This window comes from Chrysochloris asiatica, unplaced genomic scaffold (assembly GCF_000296735.1).
Source record: "Chrysochloris asiatica unplaced genomic scaffold, ChrAsi1.0 scaffold00001, whole genome shotgun sequence".
Lineage (NCBI taxonomy): Eukaryota > Metazoa > Chordata > Mammalia > Afrosoricida > Chrysochloridae > Chrysochloris > Chrysochloris asiatica.
In genome coordinates, this window is record NW_006408519.1 from 49,565,582 (window position 1) to 49,591,785 (window position 26,204).

The 26,204-nt window shown below is 47.4% G+C and overlaps 2 protein-coding genes across 3 annotated transcripts in view; one reads left to right on the forward strand and one right to left on the reverse strand.

Moving 5' to 3' along the window:
• CHRAC1 (chromatin accessibility complex 1) overlaps positions 1-2,884 on the forward strand; it is a 3,977-nt gene extending 1,093 nt beyond the window's left edge. Inside the window, exons 2-3 of the mRNA XM_006830849.1 lie at positions 2,127-2,253; positions 2,769-2,884. Of these exons, the coding sequence (XP_006830912.1) occupies positions 2,127-2,253; positions 2,769-2,884 (243 nt within the window). The remainder of the gene's footprint in view (positions 1-2,126; positions 2,254-2,768) is intronic.
• Positions 2,885-20,466: 17,582 nt separating this feature from the next.
• AGO2 (argonaute RISC catalytic component 2) overlaps positions 20,467-26,204 on the reverse strand; it is a 36,609-nt gene continuing 30,871 nt past the window's right edge. For both annotated transcript variants that reach the window (XM_006830725.1, XM_006830726.1), the window contains exons 15-18: positions 25,532-25,666; positions 22,061-22,162; positions 20,962-21,161; positions 20,467-20,869 (exon numbers count right to left, since the gene is read on the reverse strand). In XM_006830725.1, the coding sequence (XP_006830788.1) occupies positions 20,761-20,869; positions 20,962-21,161; positions 22,061-22,162; positions 25,532-25,666 (546 nt within the window). In that variant the 3' untranslated portion in view covers positions 20,467-20,760. The remainder of the gene's footprint in view (positions 20,870-20,961; positions 21,162-22,060; positions 22,163-25,531; positions 25,667-26,204) is intronic.

The window sequence follows — 26,204 nt, forward strand, 5'->3', positions numbered from 1 at the left end:
CGACCCATAGCGACCCTGTACAGGGTTTCCGAGGGTGTAAATCTTTACGGGAGTAGAAAGCCTCATCTTTCAACCGCGGAGCGGCTGGTAGTTTCGAACCGCTGACCTTAAGGTTCGCAGCCCAATTCGTAACCACTACTCTACCAGAGCTGCCTTAGCTCCTCTTTGGAAACCCTATAAAAGGTTGCTATGAGGAAGAACTGACGTGAAGGCACTTAACAACAGTGAGAGTAGTAGTAAAGGGGAGCGCGGTGGCTCCATAGGATAAACACAGGACTGCGAACCACAGGGTCAGTGGTTCAAGCCCACCAGTCAATCTGTGGGAGAAAGATGGGACTTTCTGCCCCACAAAGATTTTAAAAGGCTCGGAAACCCCTATACAGCGTCGCTATGAGTTGGAACAGACTCGACTGAACTTGACAACAAACAGTAGTAAAGGACTCCTGGTGGTTAAGCACTGTGGGTTAAGCACTGTGGATGTTTCTAACCCACCAGCTGCACTAGTGGATAAAGCTGAGGCTTTGTGTTCCTGTAAATATGCACAACTTCAGAAACGCTATATAGGGCCACGGTGAGTCCAAGTTCTGGCCTAGTGCTGTAGGATAAGCACTGGACTGCTAGCTGCAAGGTTGGCAGTTCAGACCCCCCAGACGCTCCTCCGAATCCCTATACAGGATCGCAATGAGTCCATTGGATTCCAGGGGAGTGGGTGTTTGGGGATGTGTCAGGCCAGAGCCCTTCCTCTTAGGAGACGTCTGAGCTATGTGTACAACACCTTAGACTTACAGGATGGCATGTTTCTTACCTGCTTCCTTCAGGAAAATATTTGTAGCTGCAATATTGATGGGAGACTTGTGTTTCCTGGGCAGTTTTATTCGAGTGGGGCTAAGGAAGAAAGACATAAACACTCCTTTAAGCCTTCAACAATCAAATTGTTGTTAAGTGCTGTGGAGTCACTTCCAACTCTTAGCGACTCTATAGGGTTCCCGAGGAGCAGCTGGTGGGTTTGAACTGCTAAACTGGCAGTTAGCAGTCCAGTGCTGATCCTACAGCGCCACACCAGGGCTCCAAATAATGGAGCTTGAGGGTTAAGGAAAGTAAAGATCATGTTCTTAGAGAGTGGCCCAGTCCAGACCAGTTCCCAGCATGGGGAAGGTGTTTAGGCAAATGGGGAAATGGGGCCACTTCCTACCTCCAGGGCCCAGGTGTTACTCCAGTTCTGGGTGTCCCAGTGGTGGTGGTGGTGGTGGTTATGTGCCATGGAGTCGGTTCTGAATCATAGCGACCCCATACAGGGTTTCTGAGGCTGTAAATCTTTATGGGAGCAGAAAGCCTCATCTTTCTCCCACAGAACAGCTGGTAGTTTCGAACTGCTGACCCTGAGGTTAGCAGACCAATTCGTAACCACTACGCTACCAATTAAGTACTATCAAATCGGTTCTTTCTGCCTCATGGTCGATTTGAATCTCCAGTCTTGCGCTTAGCAGTCCAATGCCACACAAGGACAATGTGGCTAAGTGCCGTTGAGTGGGTGCCAACTCATCGTGAACCTGTATAGTGTTTCCGAGGAGTGGCTGGTGGGTTTGAACTGCCAACTTGGCGATTAGCAGCCCAGTGTTTAATCCTAAAGCTCCACACCAGGGCTCCTAAAGTAGCTTGTTGTTGTTGCAAAGTGCCTTTGAGTCAGTTCCCACTCCAAGGCCACCCTGTGTAGAGTTTTTGAGAAGCCGCTGGTGGGTTTGAACCACAGACCTTGCGATTCTGTGTATCCTACAATGCCACACCAGGACAACAGAGGAGTATAGAAGTTTATATGAGTTTATATGAGCCTCATAGAAGTTTAGAAGGGTCTCCTGTACCAAGTGTAAGGGTGGTTATGAAACATCTAGGATTCATTGTTTAATCACTTAAAATACTTTCCATAAGTTAGATATGGAAAACTAACTGGGAAATACCTGCTCTCACAGAACTCTGATGTGACCCGGTTTTCTCTGTGGTTTCATGTTCCTCCCACACATGACTTCCTGTCATTTAATTGGACCATGTGCAGTCTTCTAAATGAGATACAACTTTCAAAACCTGTTTTCAGAGCCTAGCTTTCATTGGATGTTTTTGTTTTGTTGTAGGAGCTCTTTGTTCAGTATCTAGCCACCTACTCTTACAGACATGGCACTGGAAAGGACAAGAAAGCACTGGCTTACAGTGATGTAGCGAATACTGCCGAGGAGTCAGACACTTTCCAGTTTCTGGCAGGTACTGTGAAACATTGGGGTTTGTGGCTTTACTTACCCTGGGTGAGCTAGTGCGGCTTTTCTGATGTCAGAGTTTACCAGGAAATACACAGCAAGACAGTTTTCCTTGTCTTTCTCGTCGACTCTGGTTTGTAATGGTGGTCACCTCGTCAACAACCAAGTCAACAGGAGGCACAAGAATGTTTGGTGGGCTGGTGAGTGAGCCTGGCCAGGCCAGCCTCTCAGGATCCCCCTGCTATTGAAGGGAAAGCTGGTGGCTGGTCTTGTTGGCCCCAGAAACAGAGAAAGCAGTCCTGACTTTTGTGGGTGGGCCCAGCCAGTCCTGGGTTGGTAGTGTTAGTCAGGAGAGCCCACTGGATTGCCAGGTCATTGTGCCCAGAAGCCTAGCTGGAATGGTGTCTCCTCTGGATTGGAGTCTGTAGAGGTCAGAGCAGGGACTAGTACGTTTAAAACTTTGCACTGATGTATTCCTGGGCTATCAGAAGCAATTGCTAATGTCAACTTTCTGGTTTTTAGACATACTACCAAAGAAGATTTTAGCTAGCAAATACCTAACAATGCTTCAGGAGAGGAGGGAGGCGGAGGAAGAGGATGATGATGAGGAGGAGTGTGATGAGGACACTGGTTCCTAAACCCAGAAGAGAAACGCCGGGCGGCTCCGGTTGGTGAAACCCTCTGAGCCAGCAGCACCACTTCAGAGCGAGCACAATTCTGTGACTTTTCCAAGCCTCCGAGGAGGTGGTCTGGTCTCTGGTCAAGACAGAGCAGCTCCCACTTAAGTAGCCAACAGGAAGTAATCCCAAGAGCAACCCCACTCTCTGGCCCCCACTGCGGCAGAAAGTTACCGAGAACGAGCTGCCAGCGGGTTGGCTGCATTTCTGAGCTGCAGAGGCCAAGACCACGCCGCTCATTGTCTTTGACACAAGTGGACTTTGAAGAGCTTCTAATTGTCAGTTGTATCAATTCATACTTGTATATTCTAAGTTCTGTCTTATTCACAACTTGATCAGTTGTAGCTAAATATATAGTTATTGGGTAGGATGGTACAATTGAATGCTTGTGCTTAAATCAAATACTTGAATTTTGGTCCAGATTTTGCTTCCCTCCCCCTTTCGTAATATATTTTTCCCTTGCTGTTAAAAAAAAAAAAAAAAAAAAAATCTGCATGTTTTTACAGTAAACTGTTTTATTGTCATAAGGCCATGCTTGTTGCCTGCAACATTGTAATATTTAAAAACAGGCCTTCCTAAAACTTGTTGTCCCAGAGAATGAGCCAGAGTCAAATGATAAAATCAAATGCAGGAAGAAACATTGCCTCTGTGTAAGTTTATTATCAGAGAGATCAGAGAGGATTCCTCTTAGCAGCGGGTGTTGTTGGCTGTCTCTTTCATGTCATTGCTCCTTCTTTGCGCCCCATTCTCAATACATAGCAGTCCCATCAGGCCCCCCAGATTTGTCCCCAGATACCTCATCTGTAAAATGATAGATTTCTGCAAGATCAATGATTTGTTCATTTCAAATATCTTCTTTAGACAGCATAAGAGATGACTATACACATGGACCTCACCAGATGGAATACACAGAAATCCAATTGACTACATCAGTGGAAAGAGAAGATGGAAAAGCTCCATTATCATCAGTGAAAACAAGGCCAGGGGCAGACTGTGGAACAGACCATTGATTACTCATATGCAAATTCAAACTGAAGCTAAAGAAAAGGAAAACAAGTCCACGAGAGCCAAAATATGACCTTGAATATATCCCACCTGAATTTAGAGATCATCTGAAGAAGAGATTTGATACATTAAACACTAAAGACTGAAGACCGGAAGAGTTGTGGGGCGACATCAAGAACATCATACATGAAGAACTTAAAAAGTCATTGAGAAGACAAGAAAGAAGGAACAGGTCAAAATGGATGTCAGAAGAGACTGAAACTTGCTCTCCAGCATAGAGATGCTAAAGCAAATGGAAGAAATGAGGAGGTCCAAAAGCTGAACAGAAAATTTCAAAGATCAGCTCAAGAAGATAGCCAAATATTACAATAAAATGTGCAAAGATCTGGAGGCAGAAAACCAAAAAGGAGGAACACGCTCATCATTTCTCAAGCTGGGGGAACTGAAGAAAAAATCCAAATCTCAACTTTCGTTATTGAAGGATTCTCTGGGAAAATTACTGAATGATGCAGAAAGCATCAAAAAGAAGATGGAAGGAATACACAGAGTCACTGTACCAAAAGGAAATGGCTAATGTTCAACTGTTTCAATAGATAGCACATGATCAAGAACCAATGATACTGAAGGAGGAAGTCCAAGGTGCATTGAAGGAATTGGCAAAGAACAAGGCACCAGCAATTGATGGAATAAAAATTGAAATCTTTCAAGAAAGTGGCAGCACAGGAGGCACTCACTCATCTCTGCCAAGAAATTTGGAAGACAACTATCTGGCTTACTGACTGGAAGAGATCCATATTTGTGCCCAAACCAAAGAGAGGTGACCCAACGGAATGCAGAAATCATTGGACAATCTCTTTGATATCTCAAGCGAGTAAAGTTTTAACTAAAGGTAAAACAACTGCAAGCATACATTGGCAGAGAACTTCCAGAGGGTTCAAGCCAGATTCAGAAGAGGCCGTGGAACGAGGGATATCATTGCTGATATCCAATGGCTCTTGGCTGAAAGCAGAGAATATCAGAAAGATGTTTACCTGTGCTTCAATGACTACGCAAAGGCTTTCGATTGTGTGGATCATGACAAGCTATGGACAACATAGTGAAGTACGAGTATTCCAGAACACTTAATTGTGCTCATGAGGAATCTGTACATGGACCAAGAAGCAGTTGTTCGAACAAAACATGGGACCACTGAGTGGTATAAAATTAAGAAAGGTGTGTGACAGGCCTGTATTCTTTTGTCATAGTTATTCAACCTGTATGCTGAGCAAATAATCCGAGAAGCTGGGTTATATGAGGAAAAATGAGGCATTAGGATTGGAGGAAGACTCATTAACAACCTGCGATATGCAGATGATACAACCTTGCTTGCCAAAAGTGAAGAGGACTTAAAACATTTACCGATGAAGATCAAAGAGCACAGCCTTCGGTATGGATTACATCTCAATGTAAAGAAAATAAAAATCCTCACCACTGGACCAATAAACAACGTTTTTATCAATGGAGAAAAGATTGAAGTTGTCAAGAACTTCATTCTTGGATCAACTATCAGCACTCTTGGAAGCAGCAGTCAAGAAATCAAATGACATATTGCATTAGGCAAATCTGCACAAGACCTTTTTAAAGTGTTGAAGAGCAAAGCTGTCAGCTTGAGGACTAAGGTACATCTGACCCAAGCCATGGTATTTTCAATAACCTCATGCATGCGAAACCTGGACAGTGAATAAGGAAGACTGTAGAAGAATTGATGCTTTTGAGTTAATGGTGTTGGAGGAGAATATTGAAAGTGCCATTGGCTGCCTAAAGAACCAACAGATCTGTGTTGGAAGAAGTGCAGCCAGAGTGCTCCTTGGAGGCCAGGATGGCCAAAGTTCGTCTCTCATACTTCGGACATGTCAGGAGGGACCAGTCGCTGGAGAAGGATGTCATGTTTGGTAGGGTGGAGGATCGGAGAAAAAGAGGAAGACCCATGGCGAGACAGATTGGGAAAGTGGCAGCATCAATGGGCTTAAGCGTGGCAACAATTGTGAGGTTGGCACAGGACCGGGCAGTATTTTATTCTGTTGTGCATAATGGCACCTAACAATAAGAATAGTCTTGGTGTGGCGCTGTAGGCTAAAGTGTCAGACTGCAAAGTTGTTTGAACTGTTAAGGTCAGTGGTTCAAGCTCACCAGCCGCTCCTTGAAAACCGTATACAGGGTCAATGGACTCAAGCGTGGCAACAGTAGTGAGGTTGGCCCAGGATTGGGTAGTGTTTCGTTCTGCTGTGCATAAAGTTGCTATGAGTTGGTACCGACTCAATGGCACCTAACAACAACAACCCCTCTGTAATCACATGCTCTACCCGCTCCTAGAGCGTGAGGCAGCACAGCTTTTCTAGAAAGGGCCCAGGAGTCAGCATGTCCGGCTTGGTGGGCCAGTCCCTCTCTTCCACAATCTCAGTACCAGCCGCCATAGGTCACGTATAAAAGAACATGCGTGGTTGTGTTCCAAGACAATTTTTCTTGTGTGCATTGGAATTGGAATTTTGTTTTGGAGTTTTCATGTCATGAAATACTTTTCAGCCATTTTAAATTGTTAAAATGATTTTGAGCTTATGGTCCATACAAAAACACCCAAAAAGCCCACCCACGACAATCGATTCAACAGGGAGTCAGTGACCCTAAAGGACAAAGTGGGGGTTTGAGGCTGTAAGTCCATGAGAGCACAGTGCTTCCTCTTTCTTCTCCGTTGTGGCTGGTGGGTTTGAACCCACTGCACCACTAGGGCTTCTGGACCAAACCAACAGGGTGTGGCGCACAGACCCTAGCTTCCTGACCAATCCCTGCCTTTTCTAGGTCATCGTAAGTGGAATCAGCCTCTAGGTTTGGCATGTCTGTCCTTGGCAATAATGCTTTCGTAGACTAGTGGCCAACACTAGTTTCTGCTAGCACTCATTCCTTCTCGGTGACTATCATCCCCTCTTAAGGAGACTTGTTAAGTGCCTTCATGGTGATTTCAGTTTATAGGGACTCTGTATAGGGTTTCCGATGGAATGCTGAAGGTTTGAGCAGCCATCTTTTCAGTTAGTTATCTAGTGTTTGTCCTACAGCGCCACAGCAGGACTCCATGGGAGTCCTCTAATGAGGTTGCCATCTATAATTCTTAGTAGATGGAGTGTTCAAAATCTTTGTCATCTTCTTATTAGGTTCTTTCATTCAAGGTCACCAGCCCCTCTCAAAAGCACTATACGGGGTGCTGTGAAGCACTGAGGTTTATGTACTGTGGATACAAGTCCTTTGTCAGATCCACAATGGTAACTCTCAGCCCAGACCGTATCTTTTCATCCTCTAACAGCATTTTTAAAAAACATTTTACATTTTATATATTGCCTATAAGATAAGAGATGGAGTCCTGGGATGGTGCTGTGGGTTAATGTGTCAGACTGCAAAGCTGTTTGAACTACAAGGTCAGTGGTTCAAGCTCACCAGCTGCTCCTTGGAAACCCTATACTGGGTTGCTATGGGTCGGAACCAACTCAACGACACTTAACAACAACAGTAAGGTAAGAGAGGTATCTAGACCAGTGTTGTTCAGTAGAACTATACCTTGAGCCACAAATTTCAATTTCAATTTTCTGGTAACCACATTTTTTTCCCTCTTAAGTTTTTATTGTGAACCAAGTGATAGTTTCCATGGGAGAACATCGGCTTTATACCATTGTTTCATTGCAATGATTACAAACTCTGGGCATCATCAGTACTTACTTCCATTCCCTCTTTTTTTTGTTGTCTTTGTAGGGAGGGGGGATATACACAAAAACACTCAGGAACATATAACCATTTGAACAACCAAAGGGCACATTCTAACAGCAATTTTTGATTGATGTCCCGTTTTCTTTTCTTTCTTCTGTCACATCTAAAAACACATCACCAAACCTAACATCACGAAGATATCCTCTTGGAGCCGTATCTTTTAAGTGCTGTACTTGGCTGCAGTAGCTTTGCCTACAGTAACACAATGCTGTTTAAGAAACCCCAGATGGGAAACCGTAACTGGTTGAACCTAACGAGCTCAAATGTCTTGAGCCAACAACGTAAGCACTTTTGCTCCAAGGATTCGGTGAGTAAGCGTCACTGTTCCTCGCCGAATCATACACAAGACAACTTTGGTAGTTTCTCAACATGTCTCCTTGTCTTACACATACGGTCAAAAGTGTTGCCAGCTGATGCTCTAGTAGCCGTGGGGACTCCTCCCTGGGTTCTGTGTACATCTTCATTGAATCCCTTGCCTTTGGAAACTGGGTCAACTAGGATTCAAATCCTCAGCTAAAACTTGCCTCCTGGTACTACGATGCTGTTGGAGCACAGAGACTCCCCATGGCTGTGGGATCAATCCCTAACTTGGCATTCAAGGCCCTTACCAGCACGGTGGGACACACTTTGTGGGTAGTGGCAGTCCAGGTGTTAGCCCAGAGCACAGCTGCTTGTGATTTTAGGAAGGATAATGTTCATTCCTGGACTCTTAGTGTGGCACTGTGGGAAAAGCACTGGGCAGCTAACCACAAGGTTAGTGGTTCAAACCCACCAGCAGCTCCTTGGAAACCCTATACAGGGTCACTGTGGGTCAGAACAGTTGTTCATTCCAGAAAATGTGAAAATTGAACATAAACTTTCAGCTGTCCGTAATCACCACTGATAGGTGGTCTTAACGTTCGGTGTATGTCGTCCTGTTGCTTTATAGGTTGTTGTTAAGTACCATCGAGTTGGTTCCGACTCATTTAACAACCCTGCATAATGTCTCCAAGGAGTGGCTGGTAGACAATTGACTTACAAAATTGAGGATGGTGTCATTTATTTGTATTGTTTTTTACCTTAATCTGGGGGAACCTGTACTTTTTAATAGTGGTAAATATATATGTGTATATATATATGTATACCTACTTATTATATATGATATTGGATCCTGTACGCCTTCATATCCAAAACCACAAAACACCTCTGTGGCCCCTGACTCTCGAGAATTCTTAGTCAAAACTGGGAAAATCAATAGACAGTGATGAGGGGTTAGGAGAGCTACACATGGATGGTAGGACCTGCGATGATTTTACCAACATATCCTTGATGTTTTATTGTGGCTTCACCGACACCGTTCGATCAGAAGCAGTTCATGACTGAGCTGGGAAGACCTACAGCTAAAAGCAGTGGATGGAAAGAGTTCTGTGAATTCTGAAAGGAGCTTGGAGGATGTACAGTGACTGTTGATGCTCCGTGTAGGATGAGCACCAGTAGGAGTGGAAAGCAAATAAAGGAAAGGAGCTGTGTGCTGTCAAATGGGTCCCCACTCACAGCGACCCTGTAGAGATAGGGTTTCTGAGAGCAGCTGGTGGATTTGAACTGCCACCAGAGCAGGCCAGACCCACAGATGTGGTCAGCTCTGAGTCCCACACAAGACAGGGAGCATGGGGCTGGTTAGTCATCGGGCGTCAACGGTTTTATGAGTCACCCTTGCTCTGTGGCTGCTCGAGCAGAAACAAACACTGAAGAAGTCCCCGGGACATGTCTGCTTTTCTCCCTCCTGACCAGCTCCTTCCTGTGGCTTTCACCCCTCCAGCCCTCATGGTTTTTAGAAGTCATCGGGGGCCAGTTCCCACTCTGGAAACCTGTGCAGAAGGAAATGCCCAGGCAGACGTGGAGACAGCTGTAAATATGAGGGATTTTATTTCTTTTTGTTTTTTTTTTTTTTGCTGACATACTATGAGGCAAAACAAAATTGACACCATACAAAATAACTTTATAAAATATCATTCACATCATATTTTATCAGATTTACAGCATTCTGTGCATGTTAAGGGTTATGTACGGAGGTGAAAAAACACTATGCCAAACCTTTAGTATCAGAGTTTATATATACACACACAGTAAGAAACAAAAGAAGTAACTGTTAGGGATTCCATGAATTTATTGCAAAAATAGTGCAAACTATTAAACCTAGTAAGCTGTAAAACAAACTTCAAAGGACCCAGCTAAGCTTAGTCACGACGGCAGATGCTCAGTTTCTCAGCCTTTAGCTTTTTCACTAGTTTATCTTTTGTCAATCAAGACCACTCTCCCTCCACTCTGGGGGGCGAGCGGTGGGCAATGGAGAAGGGAAAATCGGCTCCTCTGAGCCACCAGACTGATGGGCCTGCCTGCCATCAACCTACAGGATCATGCGGCTTACTCGAGATGGCAATTTTGTGAGGTCTGTGTGGAAAGCATGAGGATGCCACCGTTCTTGTTCGAGTCTGAACTGAAGGAAAGCAGTGATCCAACCTCTGGATGATATGGAGAAAAGGGTTCAGAAGCAGCATGAGCAGAAAGGATGGGGACATTGTTGCTTATAAAACACAGTATCCTTTGCCTCAGCTCTATTCGGGGGGAGAGTGTTAAATTCTAATGTAGGGTGATCTTTGAACCAGAAGAGTAGAGTAAAGTTAAAAAATAACAAAACAGAATAATAATAAAGGATACCTTATCCCTACAAGTGTAACTTAAAAATGTCTCTCAACAGTCTATTGGGAGTCCAGAAAAGCATGTACCTAAATAAGAAAAATGAAATAAAACGCTACATGTGAAAAGCAAAAGAAACAAAATGCAGCATAGTCAGGTTTTTTTTTTTTTCTTGAGGTACCTATATAAATTCCATCACCTGCCCCAAAAGATTCTTGTTAGGGTCAAAACAAAAATGCTTACCAATGGGCCAATTGTAGAGCAATTTTTACCGAGAAAGTGCAACAACACCGATCTTTATATGCAGCATATTAAAGGATGATTTACTCTTTACAAAACATAGCTTAAGTATCAACATGATGGACGTTTGAAAAATGAATAACATCTCTCTAGAGTCATCTGCAGTTTTCTGGGTTCCTGCAGCAGAAAGCCTCCCAAATCAAATGTCAAAGTTTTGCCACTAAGGAATGTTGGTTCTCTTGTAAAATTGAGACATCTTTTGAGAATAGTAAAACTGTGTCCTAAAGGAAAGATCCGTAGTGTCTAGTTCTTACTGGTATAAAATCAAATTCTTAAGACTCTAAAATATTGTGTTACCTTCCCCAGAATTCAGTAATAAAAGATCCCCATAGTAGGAAAAGTCTAGAACTGTAAACAGCCCACTAGAAAGGCCTGGAGAGCCACCGGCTTCCTCACCTGCCACAAAGCTCTCCAAGCTGGGGAAGAGCCGGGGCTGAGGCGAGAGCAGGTCTCCCTCCACAGTCCGACACCCCGTCTCTGTGGTGGTCTTTAGCACCTCCATCAGATGGGTCAGGGGAGAGGTAATCGAGAACCTTCCATGTGCTGCCCTCTTGCAAAAGATATGGTGGGGAGTGAATGGTTATAAAAGCAATGATGGGAGGACTGGTGCATATGTTGCTGTTTGACCCCCTCCCTCCTTCCTTGGCACAGAAGATGATAGCTACAAATAAGTGCATAGAAAAGCTTGGAAATTCATTGTCTGCAAAACATTAGATTTGCTCCTGGCCTTTTTTTTTTTTTAAATTTCCCCCCTTCCCTTTTCACAAGAGGGCAGATGGGATCCTAATCTGTGTTTTGAGTACTTGGCTGGGGGGAAAGCAGGGGGATCAATCCGATTCCATGGCCAGTGGGGTTTTTCTCCCCACCTGCAACAAAAATTTCTATACTGATTTTTTTTTTCCCCTCAATGCATTAGGATTCAACACAAAAGGCACAAAATAAATTAAAAAAATATTATTAAATAAACGGAAACAATGATTTCAAGCTTCATGTGGAGCCGTGTCTCACTGTTTGGTTACTATTTCCAATTTGATTTGACAGACTTAGTAAATAGCACCCAACTGTTTAACTGAGGTAGATCCACATTGTAAAGAAAACTGGGTCCCCTCCATTTTCTCTCTGAATTTAAGAGCCTTTTTCCAAAAGCAAAAACAAAAACAGATCCATTGTAATCAGAAGCTGAAGCAGTAATGACAAGTGACTGAAGAAAGGCCTGCACACGAGCAGGTTTGCCAAGAAGGTGGACATCCAGACCACACTCGCCATCGGCCATACATCAAACTCAGACTGGAGGAAAAAGGGGCACATTGAAACAGAACCCGGAAAAGAAGTCCAAGACTTCCAGACCGGGGCCTTTTGATGGGCGACGGCCACAGAGATGCGCAGTGGTCCGTTCTCATCGGTGAGAGAGACAGACAGACAGACAGACAGACATCTGCATCACAGACAGTTTCCCTTTTAAACTCCAGAGAAAAAGACGTGGTGTTTGAGGACCTGGCAGGCCTGGCTGGCTCTGCCTCGTCTTTTGCATACTCTGAAACGTACAAGTGTTAACACCCGATTAAGGCTTGGTCGAGCGTAGCATTGCCTTCAAGCATCATGCAGACATGGGACACCCTCACGACACAGAGAAGGATGTGAAACCACATACAACGAGGCCTCAGCATGGTAGTTAGCGGGGACTTACAGTTTTATAAGGAACTCTACAATCCACGTAGCAGGTGAAAAACCATACAGAGGCCAATGTATAGAATTAAGAGTTTATACAGGAACTGTCCATTTCACAAAACAGCACTGCATGGCGTCTAGACCGCAAGCACAAGACATTGCCACATAGGTCCACGGTACAGGGACACGGGAGCCCGGGACGGGACACGGAGTACCGCCTGAGACGAAGCCCTTTAAGCTGCTCAGCTTCGCAGAAAATGGTCAACGTTTCAGTGGTGAAAGTGTCTTCTGAAATGTTTTACTGTGGGCGAAAGCCAGGAGAGGGGACAAGGTCCACCTAGGGAACTTTTAAGTTCATTTTTGGTTCTTTTTGAATTATTTTAGAAAAATAAAGACTAGAAACATTGAGAAAGCTAAGAGGGCTGGAAGCCCTCAATATATGCTAGGTAAGTAACTGGAAGTAGCAAAGGTCAGTTAAAGTCTCAATTTCGGTATAACATTCTCTTCCTGAACTTAAGGAGCAATGAGCCACTTTTCTGTGATGAAACTAAAGTTATCCTCTTAAACCTTTTTAAAAAGTTAAAAACTCATTTGCCTCTACAGTTATAAAACATGAATTCATACCTTCAACAACTATGTTAAAATCCACTATCAAACTCAGGATTTGTGTTAGTTCAGTGCTGAGTGACATGCAGCTGGGATTCCAGTTGGTCAGTCAGGCTACGTTGAATGTTTTGACTTCGCATAGGAACCAAAATTGTGGGCCTAGGATTCCCTCTTCAGCCCTCACCGCTTGCCCAAGAAAAGGTCCCATATCTTTCTGAAGGGAGGGTTTGGGGTGAGGGAAGGGGCAACAGGAGCCATCAAGAAAGATGTTCTCTCTAATTTAAAATTAAAGACATTGTACTCTCTCCCCGCTTATACCAACAAAGTCCACTCATGACAGAAAAGGCTGATTTTCAATCAGTCTAGGAGTTAAGAAACATCTAAGGGCCCTGGCTAGAAAAAGTTGGTCACAGAAGTTGGATTTCAAGCAATGTCAGAGCAGAGTCTGAAGTGGATGGCTCGGGATCACATGCACACCTCAGGTCCCTGAGCCACGTGACAGTGATCGCTGGTGTGCCGGGAGAAGGGAACCAGGGCTGGCTAGCACCCTAGAGATAAGGCTCCCATACAGTTCATCAAGACAGGCTTCCAATGCCTTTCCAGGGGGATCCATTTTGTTGTGGAGTGACTATGAGAACCAGAGCTCCCAGGCATGGCCGATGGTTATGGTCACAGCCTCGCTGAGAGATAGGCACTGATTTCCTGGCGTCCCAGTGGCTGGAGCCGGGCTGGGGTGTGTGGGACGTGCCGCTATGAGCCACCCAGTTGAGGGTGGGCTGGGCAGCACTTTTCAATACAAGACAGCCTGGCGTGATGCTTGATGCTGGAAGGCACAGGTCTGAGCCCAGTCCTCAGCAGCTCTTTCGGGTGTAACAGCATGGGACCCGCCAGCCCGTGGGATGTAGCCCTCCTGAGTACTCAACTGCCTCAGGGTCCATGTGAGCACCTCAGTTGGTGCCGGAGTGCCCAGCACTGAGTCTGCTGGTTTGAGATGTTTAACGTTCGGGAAAGCACTCGGATTTTCTGGAGACACTTGGGGTATTCCGAGTGGGTGTTTCAGTTCTGACTCTGAACAACTCAACTCCAAGAAGGTTTTAAATAGGAGATAATCTGGCCCCTGTCATCCTTCCCCAAAAGGAGGTGGGAGTGAGGGGAGGACAGGACTTTCTCATCACAGCACAGAGGACATCAAACACCGACACATCTATAGCTTCACATCAACCAGGGAGACAGAACGTTCCAGCTCTTGTTTTCTTATGAGCTGTCATGAAGGCAAAGATGGTGGAAGGGCTCTCTGTTAAGCAGATCTGAGACTGACAGTCACACAGGGGGCCACGGGGTGCCTCAGAAGCCCCAGTATCAGGTGCTGGCTGAACCACCAGGACCAGTGATGCTGTGCTCCCCCAAAGCCCAGCACTCACGACAGTCTGTGTGCCCGAGAGTGTGACTGCAGAACCACCCAGGAACACTGGGCTCTTGGGGATCAGAGCACGCTGTAGGGCAGAACAAGGGGGGGCTGCTCTAGGAGGCATGGCATGGGGAATCACCGGGTCGCAGGTAATGTCCAGTGTACACCCCGTCACACATCTAGACATCTGCAAACACAGAGCTGCCCACCTGCCCCCAAGAGCTAACTCCACAGCAAGCTGACAGAGCTGCCAAACTCAAGATCAGAGAACTTCAGGAACCTGAAGCAAGCAGTGAAATCAGCAAGGCTCAGCACAGTAGTGGGTCACAATACGGGGAGCCCAGCTGTGAGCTGACGCTGTGGTAGATGTCCTGCAAGCCAGCATGGGCAGACCACCCATAGTGCCACCAGCAGCGGGCCCCCAGGTTCCCTTCCAAGACCAGGTTCTGGTTTTGCACATCCGGTTCTCATTAAGTAAAGAGCAGTGGTCACTGAAAGTCTGCACTGCCTTCGGAAACCCTGCAGTAGTCTTTACGCTGGACTTGAGAGTCGGTGCTCTGAGTTTCCAGAGTGTACAAAAGAGGGAGAAGGGAGCTGCGTCAAGAAAGCTGAGAAAGTGCTTCTGTCCTGAGGACAGTCAGGGTAGGAGTCCCCTTCAGGGTCTTGCTACACGCACCAGCCAGTAGGGGGCAGCATGCAGTGTCAGGGGACCTCTTTCCGCTCACTTGTGCTGGGATCTTGGAGCGGGACAGCACTGGGGACAACTGGTTCAGCTCCTAGAGGATCAGGAGGGCCACCTGGGAGTCACAGTATGGCACTCACGTGTTCAAGCCAGAGCCAAACAGAGCAAAGCTCACAATTCGGTTGGCTTGGGCAACATTTTGGCTATGTTCAGTGTGGGTCGCTAAGCTTGAGAGCAAACACTCATCTGCGAGGAAGTCCGAGGTAGCCTTTATCTGCACTCATTTTGTTTGTTTTTTAAGCTAAAAGGTATTTCTAGAAACCATCAGAGTGATTTGGCTGAGCCAATACATTCATTTGAGACAATAAAACGGCAAAGCACATCCCAAGAAACGTCGGTGGGGGGACCACAATGGCGGCAGCAAGACACGAAAACAGGCGATAGGTTAGGATTCACAAGTTCTTCTGCTCTGCACACTCGGAACACAACCACAAAGAAATGACACGTGGGGCTGGAGCGCAGTGAAGGGCAGACAGCAAGCAAAATCACGAGGTGCATAGGCACCGCCCTGTTTTTTCGGGACTCGCTTGCATCTATGTGTGAAGACACAAGGCCCATACTGGGCACAACAATGACCTCAAGGTTTTACAAGGGCAACTGATCAGAGAGAAGAAGCAAGAGGTATCCTCACACCCGTTCTCTGGCCAGATGTAGAAGACACTTTTGGGAGCCGGGTCGAGTAACAAGGATCTAAGCAGACCAACGGAGCCCGGGTCGTTCTGTGGGTTAAGCACTCAGCTGCTAACCGAAAGGTCAACGGTTTAAACAGAAAAAGAGGTGGCAGTCTGTTTCTGCAAGAAGCTAGACTTGGAAGCCTCCTAGGGCAGCTCCACTCTGTTCCACAGGGTCACAATGAGTCAGGGTCAATTCGATGCAACAGGCAAGCAGACCAAAAAGTGTTCAGAGTGTTTACAGTAATGCCTCTGGAAAGTTAAAATGGTCAGGTCTTGAAGGGTGAGAGCATAGTAAAACCAGGCTGGAATTGTCCTTTCGGAACAATGAGAAAGCAAGTCTAGTTTGTCCTTCATGAATGGTAGACAGACGTGAACTGGGGAAAGCAACAGAGCCCAGTTCACGCGACTCTACACATAATACTGAAAACCGGGGTAATTTTGCCAAAACAAAGCAAGGTGTTGTGTTCACGTCATCTCTGCTGCCACGAACCTATTGGCAATCTTGTCAGACAAGTACAGCAGATGCAAAGTTGGGCATAAGATAAAGGAAGATGGCAAAAAAAAAAAAAAAAAAAAAAAATCAGTGCAATTGTTTTCAGTTGAAAAATTTCCTTACAAAATATGGTGTCAGCGCATACAGACAGACGCCTGCCTTTCGAAAGCCACGTTTTGGGTGGCATAGGGTGGGGTGGGGAGGGAGGACTCAGAATATAAATAAAACATTTGCATCCTGAAAAGCAAGGTGCAGAACACTGAGGGAGTTTCTACTTTATTGTACATCCCTTTCCTTGTGAGTCATGAGAAGTCACAGACCAATGGCTTATGGCTTGTCAGGGCCACTGGGATTACCCACTGTCGGTGACGACACCAACACTCATGGAATCGCTGGAGGGTTAGGAAAATGCCCACAAAAATCCTTTCAACTAACCATCAGATCAGAGTCACTCGGGTTCTGATAACACCGAGAAACTGACCGCACGCCATCTCGAGAGAGGCCGCCTCCCGGCCCCAAATGCCTCGCTCTCCACCGCGCAACGCTTGGCTGGTCTACCCTTAACATCTTGTATCAAATATAGAATCTGGCTGAAAAACGGCCTTGTAAAAATAAAATTTAAATCACTCGCACACCAATGCAAAAGTCACATTCCTGCATAGCTAAGAAAAAGAAAAAAGCACATTTCATTCAGAAAAATTTACTTCTATGGTTCTCAAAAAATAAAGCATCTGGCAAACTTGAAGGTACACATTAGGTGAGGTACAAAAGCTGGGGAAAGAAGTCTGGTCATATCCACTAGGTACCACATGCGAGGGGGTGGGGGTGGGGGGGCCAAGCCACACCCACAGAGTCCAGATCAAACGGGGCAGACAAGGACCAAATAAATAGCAACGCTTGCATGTCACAACCATAAAAATAACAGAGCAACAAGATGGCCCCGTCCCCTAACCTCATCCCTGCGGCAGGAACCGAACTCACAGTGTCCTTTGTAATGAACGGTCACTAGTCTGGGGTAAACACTGGCCAGCCTGGTACAGGGGCTGCCCACACACAAGCATTCTAGAGCTCAGACATTCATTCTGCAGGCGAAACCTTCTGGAGGGAGCGGGAGAATCCTTCCAGAAAGCAACACAACCTTGAAAGGGAGCTGCAGACCCTAAAATGGAGAATCAGACGTGAACATGCAAAAGACTTCTTCAAGCAGCAAACACACACAAACCAAAACCAAGCAACCTCTTCCCAAAAGTATGGGCATGTCCAGTTTTTTAAAAAAATTAATTCTCTATAGAACTAAGAGCCTGCATTTATAACTCACACAAATAACAGGATGGTATCTTAACATCACCAATGGCTCTTGTACAAAATGGTGGCTTGAAATGGCTCCCCTGGGTTTTCATCATTTACTTACTCCAGGGAGAACCTGCCTAGAGTGATAGTTTGGGGAGAGAGGATGGGGTGCCGTTAATTTGTTTAAAAACTGAGTCTTTGAAAAAATATTAGGAGAGTTGATGACAACAGTTTCATTGGGAGTGAGAGTCCCAGCATAGGAATGGAACTGGATGAGATAAATCCCAATTTTTCTTGCAAATAAACTCAGATTTCTGAAACCACGATTTTCACATTCAGTTTGCTTTAAGCAAGGCACACCTTACTTTAACAGTGGGGTGGGAGACTGAGCTAGGGAGAGGACTCCCTTAAATCCGAACGGCCCGGCACCTTGGGAGACCAAACAGGGTGGTGCCATGCGGGGGTGGGGGTGGGGGGCATTGGGTAGCCCTCCATTGTAGAGGGGCAGCTGGAAACAGAAGTTGGGGGTGAGGGGTATACCCCACTGTACTTTGAGGTCTTACGTGGTCTCCAAATTTAGGGAGAAAAGCCTCAGTTTGGTGGTTTTCCTTCATTATGGGAACATAAATCCCAATGGTGTGGGGGTTGATAAGAGTTTGGGGAGAACAATTATTTACCTGAGAAACTGTGATTACAGGCATTTGCATTCGGAGCCATCAGAAGCGATCGAATGTGTGCACAAACCCATCTGGAGACCTCTGGTCTGCTCAGGTCTTGACTAGGGAAATTCGGCAAGTACCCTTCCCCAAGTTCTGTGGACCACCTACAAGAAAACTTTCCCTTTAAAGTTATTTAAAAAAATAAAATCTAGGTAGGTCTCATTTTCCACCAGCCCTGTCTTCCTCAGGTTTGGAAAACATCACCCAACAATGGCACCCCATCCCTCGGAGCCTGAACAGGGCTCTCTGAAAACCTGTGAGACCACTGGTTTCTTCAGCCAGGTCCTCTGACCTGGGCGGGCCTTGGACCACAAGGGGCCCAGGACCTGGATCTTTAACACACACACTCATTGCAGGCAGTGGATTCATCACATCCTTTGAAACATGTAGTTCTAGATGATTCTAAACATGGCTGACAATGAGCCTAATTTCAGACTTGGAAAGTTTATCATGAAGAACACTCCCTTCCTCTCAGTTGACTCCTCCTCATAACTCAGGCCAAGGGTGTGTGTGTGTGTGTGTATGTGTGTGTATGTGTGTGTGTCCGTCTGAGGAGAGGAGCAAGTGCCACCTGACGCAGAGCGACAGGGCAGCGTGAGTTTTCTTAGAGTGAAGGCTTGCCATCCAAAAAGACCACAGCTTTGTTACAAAGACACACCAAGAAGAGACTGATACCATCGGTGAGACATCGCCACGCACACAGGCACACACCTACTCTGAGAATACAGCATCATAAACCATTGTCATTCTTTTGTCACCTATGACTCCCGGCCCCATCCCACCAGTGAGGACAGACCGGGGCGTCTGCACCAGTAGGAGGTGCCCATGCCCCCCCCACCTCCACACAGGGCCAGAGGTACACATCGCGTGGTGGGGCCCCCAGCGGGGGCAGGGGGAACCTGGAGAGCACAAAGCAGCACTAATGGGGAAGGGGGTCTTTGCCCCCTGGAGCGCAGCCTGGTTTGGAATCTTAGGAAAATAGTGTACAAGGACCAAGAGAAGCCCAATGGGTACAAACACAGCTTTGTCTTCTGTTGTCTTTTCTGAGTTGTCTACTATCAGTGCAATGGTTTACAGATTGGCAAACCCACACCTGGGGCCCAGAAAGCGAATCCTAACACAGGTGTCCTGCCTTCCTCGGGTCAGGGCCCCGCTGCCAACGGCTATCCCCCCACCCCCCCCGTCCCTCCCAGAAAGGCAACGTCCTCGTCTTGCTACACACTTTCAGTGTCTGGGTCCTATGATACATTTCTACCAGCACGCACAGAGGGGCAGGCGCGCACACGCACCAACCAATTCATTTCCTGGCAATGGAAAGATAAATTAACTCCACTTGGGCTGGACTGGGCCGAGGGCCAAGGGGGCCAAGAGGGACATGGGGGTGGGTGAAGTTACACGCTTCGCCGTGGCGGCATCAATTGCATATCCCCGCCCATAAACACTAGGGCCCTCCCTCCCCACACACTCGATAGGTCAACAGGTCACAAGAAGCACCCCATAGTAAATAAAATTAAAAACAAAAAACACGACAAACCAAAACTAACAGCATCTACCTATCACATTAATACTGCAAATCAGATATATAGTTTTCCTCTCTCTAACATTGAAGACATTAAGAGTGAAGAAGGATTGTACTGTATTTATCACCACAGACCCGTATTCTTTAGAAACTTTGGAAAATAAATGTCAGTCCTAGAGGACAAACCTTACGATTAGACTGTCGGTATACTGTCTCTCTTTTCCTTTAAATAAACTTTTATTAAAATGGCACTTGTCTGCCAATCTCTCTGGACCTAGCAATGCTGTAAACACACGCAGCCTGTCTCCTGCCACTGCTTACCTCGAGCGGAGTCAGAGGAAGACCATGGCAGGACTGAGTCACCTGTGGTCACGCCACGGCACAGCTCCCTGCCGGGTCCCGGGGGACCCACCAGGGCCACTTAGAGCTCAGCTCCCGTGACAACACTAGGAAGCTGGCGGCTTTGAAACCTTTCACGCTCGCAGCTAGTTTGAGCCCATCCGTTTCACAGAGAACCATGTGTTAAAAACAAGTAAATCGAATGACCAAATAAATTAAAAATGTTGTTAAGCCCTGAGTTCGTAGATTGGTTTTAGGAGAACTTTCTTACTTTCTTTTTTTTTTTTTTTTTTTTCCTTTTCTTCCTTTTTCTTTTTTAGGAAACACGGAACTTCTATTTTTAATAAGCAGCTTATAGATTTTGGCAAACCATATTTCCTACGACAGTGTGGGGTGGGGGCGGGTCTCATACAGGTCTGCAGTTCAGAATTCGAGTTTGAAATCTGGGACGAAAGGCATTCTGGGACACCGGCGAATCTGGTCAAATAAAGGACATTTCATGTTTCAAAGCTGGCTGTCTCGGAAGGGCTGGGCGTCTGTTGGTCTGAGTGTAGCTGGTCTCGTGTGAATCCAACTCGGTACACAGTCGCTCAACACTAAACCATGTCAAGCAAAGTACATGGTGCGCAGTGTGTCCTGGTGGACCTGGACGGCCTTCGCCAGGGCCTGATGGTCGCGGCCGTTGCTCTGCCCGGAGGTATGGCTTCCTTCAGCACTGCAGGGACACACAGAAAAGGGTGCAGCCTTTAGCACGCTGCCAAGCCACCAACTCACGAGCGGAAACTCGACACTCAGCCAGTCACTCACCTGTCGTGTTCCTTGTCCACCAGGTGGTACCTGGCCCGGAAGGCCACCAGGTGAGCGTAGTAGGCTGGCGCGGGGATGGACACAGAGCGCGTGCAGCGCACATAGGTGTGACACAGCTGGTAGGTCAGGATCTGAAGTTCGTCGGAGGAGAAGCGATTGTCATCCCACAGCACGTGGTAGTGGGAGGGCCGGCTCGTCCCCTGGAAGCGTAGCAGAGCGTCAGCTCAAGCACACACGTGCACACCAAGTGGCCCATGTCTGGCAGGTAACAGGCCATGGGGACTTGTTTTGAGGATGTTCACTGTGATGTGTTAAAGGGCCCTGGGGATGCAGTGGAAGCACTGAGCTTCTAACTACAAGGCTGGTGGTTCAAAACCCACCAGCTGCGCCCAGGGAGGAAGCTGAGCTTGTCTGCTCTCTACAGAGTTGTTACGAGTCAGAATTGATGCTTCATCTCTAAAGGTAAGGAAAAAACAATCGCTAAGAATCAAGCCATTGCCACCAATCCAACGCACAGTAAACCTTGACAGAGTTCCCAAGACTGTAAACGTGTAGAGGAGCAGACAGCCTCATCTTTCGCCTGTGGAGTGGCTGGTGAGTTTTGAACTGCTGAACTTGTGGTTAGCAGCCCAGTGCTTAACCTACAATGCCACTAGGGTTCCTTCTCCAGTAATAATTCTGTGTTTCTGATCATCGTTATAAAATGGGTGTCTGAACATGAGGGCTGTATTCTTTTACGTGTTTTTGGTCATCTGAAGGCCACATACAGAGACTGCACATGGACCTGGTGCTGCCCAACCTCTGGTAGCCGTTCTGCCATGTCTCCCTGCCCTGTTCAGTGTCTGACCCTATGGGAAGGCCCTAGACCATCCATGGGCAGCAAGGAGATCTTGTCCAGAAGACTTGCTTGTTGGTTGGGCAGTATCTCTTTGAGCTGGAAGGTCAACTTGGTGGGGGGCTGCAGCTTCACCTGCACCATCCACCACGACGTCTTCAGGGACCGCATGTGGTCTGTGCTCACCAGGAGTTTGCGGAACGTGAAGACAACAGGACAGAGACCCTGGGCCCTGACCAGAGGGAAGGGGAGCCCCACCCTTACCTGGATGCCGGCGTGGCTGCACAGGTAGAAGTCGAACTCGGTCGGGTGGGTAATCTTCGTGTCCACGGTGGTGCCTGCTGGTATGTTTCCACTTTTCCCGACCTTCAGCAACACAGGGTCTCATCAGACTCACCCAGAGCCCAGGCATGGCGCATCAAGGGGGCCCGGAAATGAGACTGTGCTGCCGCTGGCCGGACCGCACTGTGGGGGTCAGAGACGCCCTCATCTCCAAGTCTTTACACTGCTCAGTGTGTGTGCCAGGGCCCCAGGGAGAGAGTAAGACGGCACTGTCACCATGACAGAAGTGGGCATTCTCTGAGGAATGGGTGGTCGCTCTCACAGCCCATGAACGCCCACAGGTGCAGCATGGTCCTATTTACTGAGGGATGGACGTTAGTGATAGTTTGATTGAGGCACCAAATACAAGGCTGAAATCACACTGGAGACGGGGCATTTGCCGGCCCAGTTTCTGTGTACAAACACATCCTATTTTAGGCCCACCAGCCAGCACACAGCCTCAGCAGGGCCACCTGAAGGCCAGGACAGTGCAGAGTTGGGGGGCTACAAATGACACTCGATACAAACTTAAACTTTAGGAACATACGGTGACCCAAGTTCACAGCGGGGAGAGGGACATCTAGACCATAAAGATAATGCTCTATATCCTAGTCTGGTGAGTAGCTGCGGGGGTCTTAAGAAGGGATGGGAAGCTGCATGGAATGGAAGTAGGACACATAGAGAGGCACAGGTAAATGTTGTTGCATAGAGAGAATCTCCATCCCTGAGATGAAATGAAGTCTACGATTTGGTGAATGTCCAAAAAAGTGTGTGAGTGGCTCTTCCCGCCTGGAGCAGAGAAGAGCGAAGAAGACCACAGACTCAAAGACGTACTCATTCCCTAGGACTACGGGCTCACAGGGACCGTGGCCTGCTCCAGCCTGAGACCAGAAGACCAAGACAGTGCCTGGCTGTCACAGAAGACCACACAAAAGGTCTCTAGGAGAATGGCTGAAAATATAGAACAAAATTTGAATTGAAAGTAAAAACAAAACAAAACAAAAAACCCTGCTTGTCAGAAAGAGCTGACAGAGATTGGAGGAGCGCCCAAGACTATTGCCCAGAGGCAACCTTCTAACTAGAACTGAAAACAAACACCCCGGAGGAGCAAATAATAGACAAGACTATGAAACCAACAACGACCCCATGTAGAAGTTGCTCCATAGAACCATTAACAATGAGACCAGAAGGGCACCATGTGCCCAAGGCCAAGCACGAGGAGGTGGGAAGGGGCAGGGAGGAGGTGGGAAGGGGCAGGGAAATTGGACAAAAGGAAACAGGGACCCCAAGGGAGGAGGTGGGGAGACCGTGGAGATGGTAGTCCATGTCATGCAATATTTCCTGGATGAACGACTGGCTGGAAGACACATTTGCTATAGAAACTCTCACCTGACGCTGGAAAGCATCAGCAGGACCCAGTTACTGTTGGAGCAACACTCCTCGGCTCCCCCAGCATCGCCCCATTCCTGCCCCAGCCAGTCACCAAAGTCAGGAGAGCATTGTTGAAATTGGGCGGCATTTCACACAAATATGTGTGCAAACGTGCCGAGCTCCTGTGCACCTTCAGAATTTCTCAAAAAGAAACGTATGTGGAAGTAGTACTCCTCTCTCATTCGATACCCTCTTATGTGCCAAGATGCAACCTCAAAGTCAGAATTTATGAATCCCACACAGACTTGGGATTTTTGCTACAGATTCATCTGTGTTACGACCTATAAACTCTATACTGCGCTACTCTGCGGGGTGTACAACACTTGACTCATACCTGTTCTGGATTACAGAGCTGGCCAGTCTTGCCATTTTAAGATATATATACATGGACTGGACTTTGCTGTGTGTTGATGCTTCTAGGGCAGAGGAGAGTGGCTCCCCTCCACCCCACAAGGTTTCCAGGGTTGTACTCCTTATGGGGACAGATAGCCAGGTGGTTCTTCCCATGGTTCAAAGAGCTGAGCTTTCAGTTAGCAGGGCAGTGCTTAACCATTGTGCCACTAGGGTTCCTTAGTTTCAGATTTACAGTTGTCTCTCAGTATCCACCAGGGATTCATTCTAGGACCCCCATGGGTACCCAAATCCGCTGAAGCCCAAATCCCTTATATAACACGGCAGGCGTGCACAGAGCCTTCCAAAACCCTCCAGTAGGCTTTAAACCCTCTCTAGAAGATGTCTCAGACATAATACAACGGGAATGGTACAGATACAACACTTTCCGCTCCCTCTTAGCCTTTGAGGGATCGCTCTGACCCCTACTCGCTCTCTCTCAATATTTTCCACCTGCAGTTGGTTGAAGCAGAATCCTTGGATAATGAGGGCCGACGGTCGATGTGTTAAAACGTCCCTCTTTGATAGGGGACTTGATCATTTCCCCTTGGAATTCACTTTTCTTGTGCTATGTATCCCTGGCCCTGCTGTTAGGCACAGCCAAGCTTGGGGTTGTGGCGAGTTCTTGGTGTGACAGAGCGTGTCTGTTTTTCACTATTTGCTCTGCGCTGGTTTTGTCTCTCCTGCACGCAGGAAGACAGGGTGTGCTCCTGTACTGATTTCTGGGGCACCCGAGGGCTTGCTAAAACTCTGGCCTCATCGTACCAATGGAGTGAGCCTCGCATCTCACCCTCTGGGTGATGTCTGATTTTGTAGGCACTTGTAAGAACATGAAGGAACGCTGGTGGTGCTTCCGGATAAGCACTGGGCTGCTACCCTCAAGGTCAGCCGCTTCTTGGGAGAAAGAGGAGGCTTTCTGCTCCCAGAAAGATGAACAGCCTAGGAGACCCTATGAGCCACTATGACTCGGAACCGACCGGAGGGCAGTGGGCTTGTTTTGCTTGGTTTTTGTTTACAAGACTGAGTGCTATCGACGTGTGTGTGGCTTTACTTCTCCTTATCCTACTGGGACAAAGAATGCACTTCTGACCAGGGGACACGCAACCTTCTTCAGGGGGGAGAATTCTCACTCTAAACATCTGACCCTGAGTTCCGCAGCACTTAGCCAAGAGCCTATGAATCAAAACTCCCAGGATGCATCCCTGAAACCACTGGCCTGCCATCACCAATCCCGAAACAAACAATGGCCCTTAAAGCCTTCTTAAGAACAAATCATCGCTTAGCTTTCAGCGATGAAGAACTTCTACCTTGAGAACTACGCTCCTCTTTGTGTATGTGGGGCCAAGTCGACAACAGCAATCCACGGGGGCAGTGAGTGTGCACCCCCAAGAGTGGAGCCCCTCGGAAAGGAGAGGGAGAGGGTCCTCCAACTCCATGAGTGGAGTCAACGTCTCTGGGTCGTGCGTACAGAAACGGCTGACCTGGTGTACGCTCTGCTAGGCATGTCGTGACTACCCCTGCCACGGACACCCTCTTTCTCTGGCCTCGGGGGCGGCCCCCACGCAACCCCTCTCAGAGGCTCCGAGGACTCACCCGCTCATTCTTGTCGGTGCAGAAGAGCCTCGTGTGGTGCCGTTTCTGGACGACAATGAACGTGATCCCTGGCTGGTAGTCCTTCTCCAGCTTGATGCACGCCTCACGGATGGCCAGCAGTTCATGGTGGAGGACCTGCCGAGAGAAGGAGGCTCACTGGCTGACTGGTGGAATGTCACTGCTGTTGTCAGGGAGCCGCTGAGTCGACTCTGACACACAGTGACCCTGCGTGACAGAGCACAGCTGCCTCGTGGGCTTACTAAGCTGTGACCACCAGGACTGTCTTCCAAGGTGCCTCTGTGTAGTCTCAAACCACCAACCTTTTGGTTAGTAGTCCCTGGTTGTTGTCATTTGTTGAGTGCTGCTGAGTGCGTTCCGACTCACAGTGACCTCGTGACAGAATTGTAACACAGGGTCTCCTCGGCGGAACCATGGAGTCATGGAGCCACTAGGTGGGTTCGAACCACTCACCTTTTGTTCAGTAGCTGAGAACCTAACCATTGCAACCTACAAAGTGAATTCCTAAACCACATTTGACAAGTAGTTAAGTCCTCGAGGTCTGGACTTTGCTTTTCTGAGCATGTTTCTTTATCCGCTCAGGAGAGAGTGGATGCGGCTTGAGTACACAGCCGCTTCCCACCAGAGCTCTGGGATTCTGAGAGTTCACCACAGC